Genomic DNA, 18,791 nt, shown 5'->3' on the forward strand with positions numbered 1-18,791 from the left:
CCTAGGTGGCTCAGTTGGTTAAGCATCTGCCTTCAGCTCTGGTCCTAATCTCAGGGTCCTGGGATGGAGCCTGAGTGAGAGCTCCCTGTTTAGTATAGAACCTGATCCCCTTTCCCCACTCTTGCTGTCTAATAAAATCAATCTTAAAAAAAAAAAATTCTTTTAAATGCACAGTAGTACCATCTTTTTTTTTTTTTTTTTTTTAAGATTTATTTATTTATTTATTTGACAGACAGAGATCACAAGTAGGCTGAGAGGCAGGCAGAGAGAAAGAAAGGAGGAAGCAGGCTCCCTGCTGAGCAGAGAGCCTGATGTGGGGCTCGATCATGACCTGAGCCAAAGGCAGAGACTTTAACCCACTGAGCCACCCAGGCGCCCCCACAGTAGTACCATCTTATTTGTGGGAGAATATGTTCCAAGACCCCTCAGTGGATGCCTGAAACCACACAGTACTGAATCTATATATACTGTCTTCTCCTATACCTACATACCTATGATAGAGTTCAGTTTTTATTTTTAAGGTTTTATTTATTTATTTGACAGACAGAGATCACAAGTAGGCAGAGAGGCAGGCAGAGAGAGAGAGAGAGAGAGAGAGAGAGAGGAGGAAGCAGGCTCCCTGCCGAGCAGAGAGCCTGATTTGGGGCTGGATCCCAGGACCCTGGGATCATGACCTAAGCCGAAGGCAGAGGCTTTAACCCACTGAGCCACCCAGGCACCTCTAGAGTTCAATTTCTAAATTCGGCACAGGAAGTGACTAAAGTGATTAACAATAAAATGGGACAATTATAAACTTATACTATATTAAAATAAATGTGATCTCTCAAAATTATCTTATTGTACTGTACTCACCCTTCCTGTGATAATGTGATGTCAAAATGCTTATGTGAAGAGATGTGGGAGGTAAATGACGCAGGCATTGGGACGTACCACTAGGTTACTACTGACTTGATGATTGGTCAGAAGGATCACTTGCTTCCGGACTGCAGTTGACCTCCAGTTAACTGGAACCACAGAAAGTGAAACCCCGATAAGCTAGTGTTTTTCCCCTAGGGTCAAGAGAATTAAATTTTAAAGGTTACCAGTGGGGAGATAGGTCAGGGGCACTTTTGTCAATCTGAGTAATGGATGCTATAAAATATACCCTATGATGTAATTCATGGGAAAAGTGAGAAGACTCTATTTTAAAAAACAAATTGAAGAAATAACCAAATTTTAATAAATTATCACAGAAATTAAAAACTCAGTAATTGTAGGTGTGACTGGGTGGCTCAGTGGGTTAAATCTCTGCTTTCAGCTCAGGTCATGATCTCAGGGTCCTAGGATGGAGCCCCGTGTGGGGCTCTCTGCTCAGCAGGGAGTCCTCTTTCCCATCTCTCTCTGCCTGCTGCTCTGCCTACTTGTGATCTCTGTTAAATAAATAAATAAAATCTTAAAAAAAAAACAAACCCAAAACCCCCCACAACTCAGTAACTATACAGTTCAAAACACATGAACCTAAGAAATACAAGCCATGATAGACATTTTCAGGAACTGTTGGGGAAACCTGAACACGCACTAGATTATTATGGAATTCCTGTTAATCTTCTGAATTTACTCAGAATGTCTTAGAGAAATGGAAAGTGCAAAAGATGGTAAGAGAAACTTTTTTTTTTAAAGATTTTATTTATTTATTTGACGGAGAGAGAGAGATCACAAGCAGGCAGAGAGGCAGGCAGAGAGAGAGGGAGAAGCAGGCTCCCCGCTGAGCAGAGAGCCCCGATGTGGGGCTCAATCCCAGGACCCTGAGATCATGGCCTGAGTTGAAGGCAGAGGCTTAACCCACTGAGCCACTCAGGCACCCCTGGTAAGGGAAACTTTACAACAGTACTTATCAAAAGTACTACTTAAAGGCGTGCCCAGCTGACTCAGTTGGTGGAGGAGCATGTGACTCTTCATTTCCGGGTTTAAGTTCAAAACCGATGTTGGATATAGAGATTATTTTAAAAAATGCTATATATTATAACTAATAACTAGATACACTTCATTTGTTTTTACCTTTTTTTTTTTTTTAAAGATTTCATTTATTTATCTGACAGAGAGAGATCACAAGTAGGCAGAGAGGCAGGCAGAGGGAGGAGGAAGCAGGCTTCCTGCTGAGCAGAGCCCGATGTGGGACTCGATCCCATGACCCTGGGATCATGACCTGAGCCAAAGGCAGCGGCTTAACCCACTGAGCCACCCAGGCGCCCCTTGTTATTACCTTTTCAAAAACAGATTTTATTTTAGAGCACAAGTGAACAGGGGAAGGAGCAAGGGCGGAGGTGGGGAAGAATCTCAAGCTGACTCCACATTCTGAGTGGACCCCAATTGGGGTTCCATCTCACAACCCTGAGCCGAGGGCAAGAGTCCCAACACTTAACCAACTAAGTCACCCAGGTGCCCCTATTTTTACTTAAAAAAAAAAAAAATGCCCTATGCCCGAACGTGGGGCTTATACTCAGGACCCTGAGATCAAGAGTCATGTGACAGAATGAATTATGTTGCTTTTTCAGAGGAATCCTAACACATACACTACCAAATCAGACCAATTTCCTCTAAGTATTCTAGTATTTTTTTTTTCAAACTCCATCCTTGCCTATCTCTGTTGGGATCAAACATGAGACGTCTGTATCATAGGTAAGCCTAACAAATTAACTAGACTGGAATAAGGAAAAGCCTGTGAAGATGTAACTCCTACTTGGCTTACTTACTGGTTTATTTCAAATCTAAGAGGACATCAATCTCAAAATGTATCAAAAACACAACACTGCCAACTTGGACAACGTACTTGACAATCCAGTAAAATGCCATGAATTGGTTGTAGTTTTCTTTTTGAAATTAAATCAATCTGGTCACACTTTCTTCAAACTGTATTGTTTGTAATTTGGTAGACAATTCCTTGCATTACAGCTTGTAGGCAGCTCCCCTGCTTAAGTCCCAAGATCTAACTCAGCTGTCACTTGCAAGAAAATAGAGAATTGTGGTTATCCTTCTAATAATTAAGATTTCCTTAAGTTCACAAATGGACAAGCAGACAGGTCAGTGGCATTGTGGTGCCATCGGAAGCTGATATGCCATCAATTGTTAAGAAACACTCCAATTTCAGGGAAGCTAAAATCTGAATAAATAAAAATGCACCCTAGAGTTAAGTACGGTGTCAGTCATATTGTCATGTTTATATCTAAATCCTCACAACTATCAGGGGGACTTAGCTCTGTGATACTGTTCTTCAAGTGACTTACTCAAAATTCCCCACTTGACTGCCTAAACCAGGATTCAGACCCACTTAACTATGCAATCCTAGTCTTCCTCCCAATCTGTGACAATTTTGAGACTGACTTGTTCCCAGGAGTTGGAATGCAGTATGCCAAACATGTGAAATGGCCAGTTATCAGTGTGCTCTGCTCTCAAATACCTTCATTTGGGTGTCCCGAATTTGACCAATGTACAACTAAGCCAGAAATGCCCACCCTAGATTTAATGTGATAACACTGTTCTCTCTGGTTTTGGTGAAAACTCTTTGCTCAAATCCCAGAAGCTTCATACATGGGATTGAATTATGGGATAGAATGTATCTCTGAGAATTTTGTGTAAAGAAAACCTGAATCTGAAGTTTTAATTCAGTGAATTTATGTATTTTCTTTGAATGTGTTTAGCTTATATAAACTTTGAAGAAAGGATTCTTTTAAACCATAGCTATAATTACTCTTATTCAAGGTGTACATTTGTCTTGTGAAGTTCAAAATTTTTATCATTCTATATTGTACAATATTATAAATCACATAATTTATTAAAATACATGACAGTAACAGAGTCAGAAAGGGAAATGGAGGTGTTCTACTCTATCATCTTCCATTTCATGATCTAGTAGCTCTACCTCTTACCATCATATCCATATTTTCCAGAAGTTTATCATCACTTCTGCTTTCATTTCAGTCACAGAACTTCAACCTGGTTATTAAGGGAGGTTGGGAAATGTCATCAGCTAGGGAGCTTAAAAACCCAATTAAAACATACGGATTTAATTATTAACACAAATGAATACAATATATTGAGGGACAATTGCCAGTTTTTTTTAAACATTGTCCTGAGGCCTGTATACAACGTAAAAAGGAAAAGTAAATTTACTCTCGGCAGTGGCTGAATCCCAGTTGCCAATCATTTCTCAATTCAAAGCAGACTATCCTGGCTTCCATACCAAACCTGGTTTTCTTGCAACATCTAGAACATACCAATAAAACAAGGGGGTAGAGAATGGATGTACTAGAAGATAAGAAAATTGTGTATGATCACTGACAGAAATGGTGACAGCTACTCAAAAGCAACCATATGCATTTCATAGCTAATTCAAAACAGACCAATCAATCTGAACCTAAACTTTTGCCTGATCCAAGAAAACCTCTTTTAAGGGGTTTTGAGGCCCAAACCAGTAAATAACAGGACCAAATCAAAGATTTGAACAAAGCTAAAGTTTGAAACAAAGTTTTCCAATGTTCTTCTTTGAATGTATTTCAAGTCTTACCATTTACTGTCCTAGAAAGAAGTTTCACACAGGATTATATTTTACCGAAATAATGATTTTGCCAAAGCCTATAAAAGTTAGAGTAGTACAGCAATTATACAAAATTGCTGACTCTGATGGACACAAGGCACTTCAAATGCTTGGGTTTTAGTCTAGGTTTATAGGTTAGATTCAGTCCTCTGGAAACAGGTTCACCCAAGCTAGTTTCCTTTTTCTATTCCCTTAGTTCTACCCCCTTTCATGTTTTATAGGACATCTACACATTTCCCCCCTTCCTCTTACCTTTCCTAAAGGGTTAAGGCAACTTTCTAAAGGTTATAGTAGACAAAAATACAATTAAGCAAGATTATCTGCACTAGCTTCTTACACCTGGGTTCTCTTTCTCTTTAATCTGTTACAGCTAATCCTAACCAGGACCACCAAGGGAAGATGCTTTTTGACCACAAATAAAGATCAAAGGATGGTAAACTGCCAAAGGAATTTGTTTCTTGGGAACCAGAGCCATATTCAAGTAACCCAACTATGCCTTTACTCCCAATAACCGCAGAGGTTATATTTGCATATCAACAGTGTCCAACTTCACTTAATGTTACCTAATACTTAAAACACATATAATCACTTTAATGTAGGAATAATTTTGAGCCAATGAAGAAAAATAAATGTAAACCAAGTTTATTTTGCTTTTTAAGTAGTGTTCTTAAAGCACTACAGCTTGGTAAACAATGTAAATTAGTATAAGTCATCTCAAAAGCCAGAGTTTTGTTTTGTTTGTTTTTTAATGAGTTGTTAAAAAGATGCAGCCTATTCTAACAGGATAAATATTTTTAACCATTTCACTTCGAGTTAATGAAGGCTCACAAATGAGCAACACTCCTCATTGAGGAAAACAAAAAGCTGTTGTCGACAAGCGACAGCACACACACACAAAAACAAAAAGAACTGTGTAAAAATAACTAACTGTGTTCCCATATTTTTTTGAAGTCGCTTTACAATGGGATGATATGCACATGATCTTGCTGCAGACTTGCCATACAGACTTGTAACACATGTAGTCTAGACAAACGATTCAGTCCAAGAGGTGCTAACTTTAGACAATGCAGCACTAGAATCCTCTTAACAACGCAATTTGTTTTACTCATTATCTTTTCTTCTAGACTGAAATACAGGCTAGAAAGAAAATGCTCCCTAATTAAAAATTGGTATTGTTTACAGGAAACTGTGTAATTTTGCATTAGAATTTACAAGTATATGTTCAAATTGAATTTGCCTCCTCCCCCCATCCCAGCCACAAAATGGGCATGAAGTAAAATTTTTAAAAATGCCTTAATTTTTTAACTTCATGCAAACTAAAGATGACCAAAACAAAAGCTTAAACAATGGAAGGATATTTCACAGAAAATTTCTTATACAAAAAACACATAAGAAAAAGGGCCACTAGGTGACATTTTAATTTACAAATTGGCATCATTTTGGTCGACAAATATCCAGATGCTGTTTTCTTCTGCTAACAAGAGTTGCAGGGGGGGGGGAACCCAACAACAACAACAAAAAAACCAGCATGACTTCTGATTTTAATCACACATTTCTTCTGGAATCTCATGTGGATTAAGGATGCCAGGGACAGACATTTGAAGTTTATGTTTCTCTTCCTGAGCCTGTCGAAGGGCTGTTTCTCTTTCTTCCAAAAACAGATCAGAAGTATCTTCACCTGCAAACTCCTGTGAAAACAAGATAGTTGAGGTGTTAACATAATAAATTTCAATTTTGGAAAATTACCTTTTTTTGAGGGGGGAAAAAATAAACAAAACCCCCAAAAACCCACACAAAAAAAGACAGAATAAACACCTCCCTGTTTTGTTTACAATGATGATAAAAAAAATCTATCCTTCAACTGGCTGGCTTTAAATTATAGTGTATATACATACATTTTTAAAGATAATAGGTATTAGAGAAAGCAACGGCTCACATGCACAGGGGGAGGAGCAGAGGGAGAGGCACAAACGGACTCTGTGCTAGGCATGGAGCCCGACACCACATGGGGATCAATCCCAGGACCTGGAGATATCATGACCTGATCAAGGGTAAGACACTTAATTGAGTCACCCAGGTGTCCCTACATTATAATATACTGATACAATTCTGTGTAGCTGTTAAACCAAAGGTGTTAGTTGAGGATAAAAAAGGTTATTAAAAGAGGCACAGTCTGATGTCATATATATATAATACGCTTCATAAGCAAGGAGATTTAAAAAGCTATTTCTCCTACAATTAATGATAAAGTTTAGTTACACTATGATAAGACTTTGTAACTGTTTCAGGTAATTCTCATTCTTTGCATTCTCTACCTTACAACTTAGCTAATATATTCACAGTTGAAAAAAGCCTTATTTCTATCTTGGAAGAAAAAAATCTGAGTAATGTATGCGACCAATTCTTATTTGTCAGGTTAACATAATCTGTCAAGCACTTGTAGATATTATGTTACTTTTAAATTTCTTCTTTTAATTTTTTAAAAAGATTTTATTTATTTGTCAGAAAGAGAGCCCAAGTGAGCACAAGCAGAATGGCCACCAGAGGGAGCAGTAGACTCCCCACTGAGCAGGGAGGTTTACCCGAACTTGATCCCAGAACCCTGGAATCATGACCTGAGCCAAATGCAGACACTTAACCAGCTGAACCACCCAGCCCTCCCTACTTCTAAATTTCTTTAAAAGAAAATATTATAAGATTAATCCCTCTTCCCATAAATTTAAATGAAGCATTGTGTAACAACAGCAATAACAAGTTGATTATCTGCTCATTTCTCTTAACTCTCTAAATGATTTGTAACAAAATGGGTATGAAATTCCCAAGAGTCTTTCTTTCCCCATATTTCACAATTTAAGAATGGATGTAATCCCAATATTCCAAGACATTTATATCATCTAAAATGAATTATATTAGTAACAACTTTCCAAGAACATTTGAAACCCATCTTATTCTCAACTACAAATTCATAGTTTTTCACTCTGAATCAGTCTAGGACTAGTAAGCATGAGTATCGCTCATTCTGCTTTAACAAAAAAGTGGTTAATTCTACAATACAACAACTAAATCATATTTAGCTTTAATATTTCTCCAAGTGCAAACAAAGCACATACCTTTATTTGTACTAGGAAATCCCTAAGATGTTCCTTGAAAGCAGGAATATCCTGATTTAAGCTGAAAAGCCCTGTCACAAAGAGCTTCACTTGAGCACTGCAAGTCAAAACACAACAATTAAATAATCACTATTTTTTTTTAACTGAAAAATGTATGCGGGTATTAAAAAGCATATTTACTCTTGTAGATGAGGGAATGCAGATTTAAGGAGATTTGCCACATATTCCTGAATGAACATCTGGTTGTTAACTGGATTTCCAGGATTTAATGGTGTACTTATTTTTCCTTCTTCAACCAAATTAAACATATATGCAAGTATTGACGCATGCATTGTCAAACCTGTTGATAAAAAGAACATTATTCACTCCAACAGGCAGTAATAACAAACAGAACACTTAACATTTTCATGGCTATAGATTTTTTTTTTAAAGATTTTATTTATTTATTTGACAGAGAGAGATTACAAGTAGGCAGAGAGGCAGGCAGAGAGAGAGAGGAGGAAGCAGGCTCCCTGCTGAGCAGAGAGCCCGATGTGGGACTCGATCCCAGGACCCCGAGATCATGACCTGAGCCGAAGGCAGCGGCTTAACCCACTGAGCCACCCAGGTGCCCTAGATTTTTTTTTTTTAAAGATTTTATTTTTATTTATTTTTCAGAGAGAGAGATCACAAGTAGGCAGAGGGGCAGGCAGAGAGAGAGAAGAGGAAGCAGGCTCTCCGCTGAGCAGAGAGCCCGATATGGGGGCTCTTATCTCAGGACCCTGAGATCATGACCTGAGCTAAAGGCAGAGGCTTATTAACCCAATAAGCCACCCAGGCACCCCCATGGCGATAAATTCTTACCAGCAGTATGTGAGGTGTCTGTCACAACAGAAAAGATATGCTGAAGAATATCACAAAAATAAGTCTGATAGAAACTCTGAGCTGCAGCTTCTTCTTGTGCAACATTTTGTAAGAGTGTAAAAAGTATCTGTAAGCCTAAAATGTACAGAACACCAACAAAGTTATTACGGTCTAGAAACATTCATACAGAATTCCTACTCAACTACTTGGTTTCAAAAGCCATTCTTACCACCCCCCTCCACTAATGACTAAAAATTCTTTGCCTAAGTTTTCTTGAGTAATGGGAGTTCAACTAGCAACTATACCTGCTTAGATACAGACTACCAAGTATTAACTATTACCAACGTTCCACTTTTTCTGAAAGTTTAGTCAATTCTCTCCAAATCAACTCTGAAAACAGCATTACCAAGTACCTATCTGTTACACAAACCATTTTCTATTTAAAAGCTAAATAAAAACCTCTCTTGCTAAAGATGTAATGTTTTATCCTTATTTTAACCCTTACTGGCACCAAGGAAAAGCAGATGAGAAAAAGGACATACTTGTGAGGATGTGGAGATGTGATGTCACTCTACTTTCAATTTTACACCCATCTCCTTGTAAAACTTGATCCTGCCTGTGGACTCAACTATGGAAGAGAGTATTCAACTGCTTTTAGGATTTACTTAGACCTACACATGTAAGTGATGCACTCCAATAAAACCCTGATAACAAGTGTTGTTATCTTACGAGTATATGACTATACCTACACATCTATTTCTAAGAGCCTGTGGATTTGTGGGACAAATGAATAAAATGAATGAAAGGACATGTGTATTTACCTGTATCTGCAACGTTCCTCATAGTATGTTTAAAAGCCCAAATAATGGAATCCAAAACAAGTTTAAATTGTGCAGGTGGTATAGCCAGGAATGCTGGGAAACAATGAGAATTGACAGCCTGAAGTAGTAAGAAAAAGTTCGTTCTGTGTTCAGGATATTCTTCAAAGTCCTAAAAACAAATGGTGAGAACAAAATATTTCAATGCCTTGTTATGTTAGGTAAGAAAGAAAAAGTAAATCCTAATTTAGTATAAAGGTTTGGAGTTGTTAGTGGGCCTCATAAGCCATGCGGCCTCGTGACTGCAAGGAAACCTGAAGACAATATAATCTGAGTCCCATCGAAGATGAAATTACCAATTATTACACAAATGAATTACTAACATGAAGGTCACATTATAAAGAGAATTCCTCAAAACCCACAGAAAGAACATCACATTTTCTAGTTACACTGAGACTGTTACTACCATGTTATGAGTGACTTCAAGATCAGTAATACAGATCTGAAAATTTTTTAGCTGCTGTGTAAACCTGTATACTTTTATCTACACTTTCCCTTCTTGGTTAATTTATTTTCCCATTTCAGGATGCCTGGGTGTTTCAGTCATTAAGCGTCTGCCTTGCCTCATGATCCCAGGGTCCTGGGATTGAGCCCCACATTGGGCTCCATGCTCAGCATGGATGGAGTCTACTTCTCCCTCTCCACTCCCCCTGCGTCTCTGTCAAATAAATAAATGAAATCTTAGGGGGAAAAAATTATATATATATATAAAAATAAAAGCGGGGGAGAAGGTGGTTCCCCACAAAGCAAAGAGCCCCAATGCGGAGCTTGATCCCAGGACAGTGTCACTAAATTTTTAATGCTTAAAATACAGCAACTTATCACTAAATGCTAGCGGCTATTTTAATGTTACACTCTATCTAATTTACTATTTTGTTAAGGTCTTTTTAAAATTAAAGATTTATTTGCTTGAGGAGGTGGGCAGTGTACTTGGGAGGGAGCAGAGGGAGAGAATCTTTAAGCAGACTCCCCACTAAGTGCAGGGCCTGGAGATGGGGCTTTATCTTAAAACCTGGAGATCGAGACCACCAAGAGTCAAGAAGTTCAACTGTCTGAGCCACACAGGTACTCCAAGATCTTTTAAATTATAAATTTTTAAAAAAGTACTTCTGGAGTGCCTGCGTGGCTCAGCTGGTCTAGTGTCTGGCTCAGTCAGTTTAGGGTCCTAGGATTCAGACCCAGTATTGGGCTCCCTGCTCAGTGGGGAGTCTGCTTCTCCCATGACTTCCACCCCTCCCCTGATTCATGCTTGTGCTCTCTCTCAAATAAATAAAATCTTAAACAAACAAACAAACAAAAAGGTAAGTGTTTCTCTGGTCTACAAATCCAAATATTTGAACTCCAGAGCTTAAAACTTATGCTACTCTCAGAGGTATCATTTATTTATGCTTTTAACTTAAAGAATATATACTACAGAATTTCCCATAATTGAAATGTATACCACATACCTTATTTATCATATTCAATGTGCATTCAAAAACAGCATCAAATATTTGAGGTATTTCAGCTGTTATATGTCCTCCTAACTTGTTGACAATAATAGCCATAGTACTAAGCACTTCTGGTTCTCTAGCAGCTGGGACATTTCTCTGATAATCAATGAGAACTGCATCCAATAGAGGAGGAACAAAATTTTCAGCTACCTATAAAAAAAATAAAAACTTTTAGGTTTTATTCTACTTGCTAACAATATGAAAACAGATCAGTGTTGTATTGACATTTAGACGGAGTATCTGCTTTAAACTGGAAAATCCCATGTTTTAATTTGGTTTTGGATTTTAAAACTTTTTACCAAAAGAAACCAAGAAACCATAATAGGCTGGGAAGAGCCACAGACATATTCAGAGTTCAAATCTGTAATTATAAAGGTAACTTGGGCCCAAAATCAAGTGACGGGCTCCAAATTACTGTGGCAGGACCAAGATTCTAGGGGTACTGCACGTGGGATAACTTGCCTAATGGAATGAAATAGAGTCCTAACCAATACTGTATCAATTCTGTCAATGAATAATATCTGTAAAATCCAAGCAGCTCATATCTAATACAGAGTAGACACTCATTCACAATTATTGTTTTTTTAAACTTAGTGAATGCTACCTGTTAAGTACTTTAATAAATAAAAGTAAAAACTACTTACTATTGTAAAAGGAGTTAGAATCATACCAGAAAGACCCTGAGTTTCCATGAGTCTCAATAAACAGGGTCATATTAAAGTGTAACTTACGTGCCTTTAATAGGTTCTTTATTAAATAGACAAGGACAATAATTACAAATAATAATTCTCCTAACTAAAGGTTACCAGTATTAGTAGTGTGCTACTATACAAAATAGGCCTAGAAAAATTTTAAGGATAAGCACATTATTTTTCAGATAACCCACTTGTTCTGTTAGACCAGAACTGATTCTCATTTTACTCTTAAAATGCAGCAATTCTTCCCCCACTTCAAGTGGTTCATAAAGTTTGAGTTATTTAATTCACTGCCCCAGCCCTCAATATAAATCTTTGCTATAAAATGATACTGTCTTCTTAGGATTGCAAACGCTCCTAAATTTGCCCAAGCTATTGTAATTATGAACTTCACAATTCCTTTCATTCATCTCATCTAATTTCGAATTTGAAGTAAGTTCTGATCTCATAATACAGGTGTTCGAAACCTTTCAATATCTGATATGCTGAGAATTCCATAACTGTTTTCTGAACAAGTTCCCTGAAAAGTATCTCCTTATCTGTACAAACAATACCGAAATTTTAAAGTTATGAAAATAAACAGTACACTTATCAACCACTATTTATTTGCATACAGCAAAGACTAACATGACAGGATTCCTTGTAATATTCCAAGCTTGAAAAGAATGAAATGGCAGAATAAATTAAAAATACACACTTAAAGAAAGTACTAACACACATTTTCCCAAGTTGAGGCATATATGGAGCCTCATTTAGTTTCTGAAAAATCATTTTCCTTTCTGGAAATGATTTAAAACTAAAAGAAAGAAGAGTAAAACAGACTTAAAACTTCCACTGGGAAGGCCCTTACTTCCTTACTTTCACTACAGAGGCAAACTATTGACAGCTTTGTAAGTTGCTCTGAAGATTCATGAAGAAACACTTCATGAAGAAAAAATTTCATCAGAATGTTTACTATCCATAGGGGAAAAAGGGACTCAAGACACTTTGTTACTCATCACTACTGTCCCCTACTAACAGCAATTTCTTAGGAAGATGGTATACATAATAGTATTTTCAAGTATTCAAGGAGTCTGAAAAATAGAGGACACTGCAAGATAATGCCAAACCTACCATTTAAATTACCTTTAAATGAGCTACATGCACATATCAGAGAATACAGCATTCACTTAAAAAGTGTAACATTTCACATACCATCTGTGGATCATTGGATCGGCTCACCCAACCAGATATTAACTTTAAAGTTTCCCTTTTTACTGTTCGCATGCTTCTAATCAACGGTTGCTTTGTAACCATCTCACCTAAAAAACAAAATCCAGTGAAATCCAACTTGACAACTAAAATTCTACACTGGCAGTTACATGTACTTCAGATATAATAGTTCTGACTTACCACTCAAAAACATAAAGACAAGGGAAAATAAACTAAGAGTAATTTTACAAGGGAAAGATGTAAGCAACTCATTAAAAATAACTGTCTATGGTCATTTGGACATTGGGAGAGTTAACTTAAATCTGTAAGAAATGAATGCTTACACTAAGACTGTGAATGGAGAACTGATTTGTTATTTCACCATTCCACAAAAATTCAGAAGCACTTACCATTAGCTTGGATAGCTGCTGAAATATTTTCACTGAGGCACTTGTATACATTAAGCATATCTAAATAAATTCTCCCAAGCTGAATTACAAAGGGATGTCCGACAGCTTTGCAGGCTCTAACATTTGTTTTCAATATGCTACCGAGCTGCTTAACTGTTTCAGGATCTTTAAGTATATCCACATTCTGTGAAGGACAAATAACAAATTTCGTTTATCACATGAAAATTATCTTTGTAATTACTAAAGCAAAAACCACTACCCACACCCTACTCCAAACCACCATCACATTTATAATTAAAAATAGTAAAACAAGAAGTCTTTATACCTACAAGTATAACTAAGTATAGAGTAACAGTCCCAATATATCAACAAAACAAAATACAATTACGGTATAATTTTTACTACTTTTGTGAACAACACGGTCTTCTTGAATTCCATTAGGACTTGAGAAAAGAAGAGTAAAACTTACTTTGGTTGCCTGCTGGATTATGCTATCCCAAACCTGATTAGGGAGTAGCATATATTTTTCTATCAAATGTTCTTGTACTGTTTGGTCTGTTTGTGCACCAATCATGTACCCGACAGCTTCATAAAATGTATGGACCTATATAAAAAGGCAGACATTTCACTTTTATGCATAAGGAAAACTACACACAAGCAATTCACGTATGTATTAGAACCTATTTTTTGAGTCTGAGAAATACTTACATTAGGCAGGAAAAAAGCCTGTCAAACTTTTGCCTAAATTTTTGCTCCACTATGAAAATTTAACCACTTCAGCAGAGAGGTGGGTGGGGGTGGGGGTAAAAAAGGTGATGATTAAGGAGTGCACTGGGTGATGTATGGAACTGTTGACTCACTATATTATACACGAAAACTAACACCGTATGTTAACTATAGTGGAATTAAAAAAAAAAAAAAATTAGCCACAGACACGTGAACTGAATCCAATGGTGGCACTCTCTCTACTGCCATTCATAAATTCTGAGTAAAACAGTAGTCACGGGATACCTGTGTGGCTCAGTTAAGCATATAGCCCTCCCAACCCCATGTATGTTCTGTCAAATAAACCTTAAAAACAACAACAACAAAAAGTGACTACATTTGGTGGGGGGGGTAGAGGGAGAGAGAATCTTAGGCTCCATGCCCAGTCTCATCACCCAGAGAGCAGGACTGGATGCTCAACGGCCTGAGCCACTCAGGGGCCCCAATACTGCTTTCTTTCTTTCCCTCTCTCTCTCTTTTTAAGATTTTACTTATTTATTTGGTAGAGACTGCAAGAGACGGAACACAAGCAGGGGGAATGGAAGAGGGAGAAGCAGACTCTCTGTTGAGCAGGAAGCCCGATGTGGGGCTTGATCCCAGGCCTGGGATCATGACCTGAGCCAAGGGCAGACGCCTAATGACTGAGCCACACAGGCACCCCTACTACTCTTCTAAGAAAAGGCTTAGTGTTCTATATACCTGTTGAGGCTGAAGATCACAAATTATAGTGTTGATATTGTTCAAAATTTCATCAATAAATGGCATTACTTCTCCAACCTGAACCTGAACAAAATGCCTGCGGCATTTCTGAGCTATTTTAATGAAAGTATCACAAGCCATGTCTTGGACTCCGTCATGTGTCTCTAAGGAAACAAAAACATTTTTCAAAAAATTTTCAAGAAAAAATTTTTGTTTTGTTCAGTAAATAGCTAAGTAATATATATATATTAAAGAAGATTTACCATGCATGAATTCAAACAACTTGTTAACTACAGTCTTCAAAAACTTCCAGTGAGCTCTTAAAAACCTTGGATATTGACCTACTATGTACATGATATTTGATGCAATAATAGCTTTATTATCTTTGCCTCTTTTCTGTTCACATAATCCTAATAGATCCTGTAAAATAAGACCAATTTCAGTCATTTATATTAATACAATAGTTACCTAACAGTTCCAGTTCATATGTATCACTTGCATACCTTTATAACAGTAACAAGAAAGCGTTTTTCATCCTCTTCATGCATTGCTCCACTAATAGAGCCTATTGCCCAACACAATGTATTCAAATTTTTCCATGACCACTCTGTACCATTCACTTGATTGTGAAGTTTCTCAGTCATTATTCTTTCTGTATCTACATAATCCAGATGAGTAAGATAAACTACAAAGGAAGGGAAAAGGTTCCAAAGGTTCAAATGCAAAACTCTACAATCAAAAAAATCTAGTAATAATAGCACATCAATAAAGGTAGTTATTAACAGATTCAGAAAAGTATAACACATTTCTTTAAATACTATTACAAAAAAAAAAAAGTATTTCCACCCCAGAATTATAATAAATATTGAATTGACAGTATTTATTCACTCACCTAATGTTTCTCTCATATTCTTATACAAATTAATGGAATCTGTATCCTTCATGAATTCTCTTACAACTTCTCCCTGATCATTTTCTACAACCAATACTTCCTCTGGTTTAGCCATACGACTAACCATCAATAAACGGACCTACTCAACAACAAGAAAAATCTATTACATTTTTGCAATCAGCCACATCGAATGTAGGAATAAAAGTTTAAGCACTTCACACTTTAGGCCAACATACTCCCCAAACTGTTCCCACAATATAAAAGAATATGAACATTTTAAAAATGTAATTCTAGGGGTGCCTCTGTGTGGCTCAGTCTGTTAATGAACATGTGCTTTCAACTCATGTCCTAGTTCTACGGTCCTGGGATTGGTGAACCTGCATCAAGCTCCCTGCTCAGCAAGGAGTCTCTCCCTCTCTTCCTCTACCCCTCCCCAATGCTTGTGCTCACTTTCTCTCTCAAATAAATAAAGATTTTTAATTTGTATTAAAAATAAACCATTTTTAATGGTTTTCAAATGTTAATTATCTTGAATAAACATATACTATTAAGTTTTCTGTGTTTCATCCAGAAAGCGACTGATTCAGTAGATTGGTAGGTGATTTGTATTTCTAACAAACTTACTGGTAGGGCTAATGCAGTCTACTTCTATGGACACACTTTGGAGAACTGTAGTTCTTTTTTTTAGAAGATTTTGTTAGAGAGTGAGCGAACCAGCATGCACAAGCAGGAGTAGCAGCAGGCAGGAGAAGCCGACTCCCCTGCCAAGCAAGGAGCCCAATGCAAGACTGATGCAGTACTCAATTCCAGGACCCCAGGATCATGACCTGAGCTGAAGGGAGATGCTTAACCGAATGAGCCACCCAGGTGTCCTGAAAACTACAGTTCTTAAACGAATCCTTTTCAATCTTCTAGCTTTGAACATAAATGGAGAAGTTATTGGATTCTTTTTGTACCTCTTTTATTTGGACATATTGTAAAAGCCTAAATAAAATAAAAAAACAAACAAACAAACAAACAAACAACACAACCACTACTTTTAGTCTTCAAAATCACAGCAAGGAACAGGTAAAGCACTCAACCACCTACTTTATTAATTACCTTGGATAACACGGGCAAATACAGCTGTCTCCTGGGAGGAACATCAAAATGTTGACTTCCAGATAGCAATGGAGAAGCAGATGTAGAGAATGGGCTCTCTCTATAGAGTTCAGCTGCCAAATGATTCCAGTACTCAAGACAAATCTTAAAGATTTCAGTTTCCTCCACTTCTGATACCAACAACATGTAATGAAGGGCCTACAAAGACGACCAACAGTTTTAAATAATCCTTAATTTTCATCCTACCACAGATTGCCTTCCAATTGTTACTAGAATAAAAATTCACTTTTCATTTTACACAACTTTGAGGTTTCATTATTTATCTAAGACTAGAAATTCTCAAAGAGCAAACTGTGCTTTCTTCAGAGTCCTAGTCCTAGAACTTTAGAACTTTAAAACTTCATGTAGTAGCTGGCCAGTAGGTATGTTAAAGAAGTTCCCTAAAAAGGTATGGACACTCAAGGACATTTGGTACTAATATTCAAAAGGTGTAAACAATCCAAATCTCCATCAACTCAGGATTGGTTATACAAAGTATTATGTAACCATACAATGGACCATTATTTAGCTATATAAAGAGATGAAATAATGGTACATGCTGCAACATGAATGAACTCTGAAAACACAGTAAGTGAAAGACACTAATTACAAAAGACCATACACTAGGAGTCAACTTATATGAAAGGTTCAAAACAGGTAAAATCCATAGACAGTAAACTAGTGGTTGGCTAGAGGCTGGGAGAGAGCAGAATAAGGGACTATTTTAATGGGTACATTATTTTGTATAGATGAATGAAAATATTTTAGAATAGAGGACAGCTGACAATACTGTGACTGTCACTGAGATTGTACACTTCCAGGTAGAGTTTTATGTCTCATGCATTATACCTCAATTTTCAAATAGCATCTTTATACTTTTCATCTTAGAAATGTCCGAATACCCTTTAGGAATTTAATTTTGATTATTAACGATTGATTTGAGATTATGCAGAACACATAATCAACAAATTCAGCTTGTAATTCAGAATTCACATATTTTTATGCACTGACAATAGGCAGAAGGTATGTCAAAGGTACACTTAAAATTTTTTTTAAAAGATTTTATTTATTTCAGAGTGCATGAGCGCAAACGAGTTGGGGGAGGGGCAGAGGGAGAAGCAGATTCCCTGCTGAGCCTGACCAATCCTGAGACCACAATAGGAGCCTAACGCAGACATTTAAAGGACTAAGCTGGACTGAACCACCCACATGCCCCAAAGATACATATATATATTTAAAAAAGAATAGACATTTTAGAATAAAGGCATTTTTGAAATAGCTTTCATTACAGAAGAATTTCAGAAGCCAAAGGATCCACAAAGCCTACCTCCATGAGTGTTTCCCTGAGATTTAACCTTTTCTCTATAAGTTGACCATGTTCCTTAAGAAAGGTGCAGAGAAACAAACTGAGATTTTGAATAAAGTTCTGTTCATCATCTTTTCCATTTGAGTATGCAAGTCGAATATTGGTATTTAAAGGAAGCATCTACAAGTTTAAATATGGACCATTAGTCTGCATTCTAAAACCAGTAAAAGATACTACCTTCAAATACTAAGATTTCATCACCTCATTTCTAATATTATAAACCACACACTTAGATTATTCTTCGATAGAAATCCTTAGTCTGTTTATAGTATTTTTGTATTCTAATATTTGATATTTTAAAATGTTACAAATAATAAGAGTTCCACAATTTATCTTCTCAATTTTTCTCTGTATTATACTTTTCCTTTGTATCATTAAAACAAAAATATTCAATTAATTCACTGGAATATAAACACATACAGTAATGCAGTATTATGGTTAACATTCTAAATAATTTCATCTATACCTAATCAATATTATAAATAAACAATCTCATTTCAGAGGCAAAGTCAGAAGCAGAGCTAATATTAAAACCAGGTTTCCAAGCTTCTAAATTCTATGTAATTGAATTATGACACTCCCAGACTCTTTATTTCAAGGAATTTTCAAAATGTTCACTAAATTTCTACATGTTCTTATTTTATGTAATAAATATACAATCACACTGAAGCTGATCTATTATAATTAGTTGTACCAAACGGTTCAACTCCAACCCAACTTCTTCTAAGGCACTAAA

General features: G+C 36.7%; 1 protein-coding gene across 4 annotated transcripts in view; it reads right to left on the reverse strand.

Moving 5' to 3' along the window:
* Positions 1 to 5,199: 5,199 nt before the first annotated feature.
* The window catches only part of XPO1 (exportin 1), a 46,896-nt gene continuing 33,304 nt past the window's right edge, over positions 5,200 to 18,791 (reverse strand). For all 4 annotated transcript variants that reach the window (XM_004742027.3, XM_004742026.2, XM_045077885.1 and 1 more), the window contains 15 exons: positions 18,017 to 18,175; positions 16,651 to 16,848; positions 15,550 to 15,688; positions 15,161 to 15,342; positions 14,921 to 15,077; positions 14,658 to 14,821; positions 13,663 to 13,797; positions 13,194 to 13,377; positions 12,787 to 12,893; positions 10,853 to 11,047; positions 9,348 to 9,516; positions 8,527 to 8,661; positions 7,864 to 8,023; positions 7,684 to 7,780; positions 5,200 to 6,261 (listed from right to left, as the gene is read on the reverse strand). In XM_004742027.3, the coding sequence (XP_004742084.1) occupies positions 6,115 to 6,261; positions 7,684 to 7,780; positions 7,864 to 8,023; positions 8,527 to 8,661; positions 9,348 to 9,516; positions 10,853 to 11,047; positions 12,787 to 12,893; positions 13,194 to 13,377; positions 13,663 to 13,797; positions 14,658 to 14,821; positions 14,921 to 15,077; positions 15,161 to 15,342; positions 15,550 to 15,688; positions 16,651 to 16,848; positions 18,017 to 18,175 (2,328 nt within the window). In that variant the 3' untranslated portion in view covers positions 5,200 to 6,114. The remainder of the gene's footprint in view (positions 6,262 to 7,683; positions 7,781 to 7,863; positions 8,024 to 8,526; positions 8,662 to 9,347; positions 9,517 to 10,852; positions 11,048 to 12,786; positions 12,894 to 13,193; positions 13,378 to 13,662; positions 13,798 to 14,657; positions 14,822 to 14,920; positions 15,078 to 15,160; positions 15,343 to 15,549; positions 15,689 to 16,650; positions 16,849 to 18,016; positions 18,176 to 18,791) is intronic.

Source organism: Mustela putorius, unplaced genomic scaffold (assembly GCF_011764305.1).
Source record: "Mustela putorius furo isolate JIRA1106 unplaced genomic scaffold, ASM1176430v1.1 tig00000224_pilon_pilon_pilon, whole genome shotgun sequence".
In the NCBI taxonomy this organism is placed as follows: domain Eukaryota; kingdom Metazoa; phylum Chordata; class Mammalia; order Carnivora; family Mustelidae; genus Mustela; species Mustela putorius.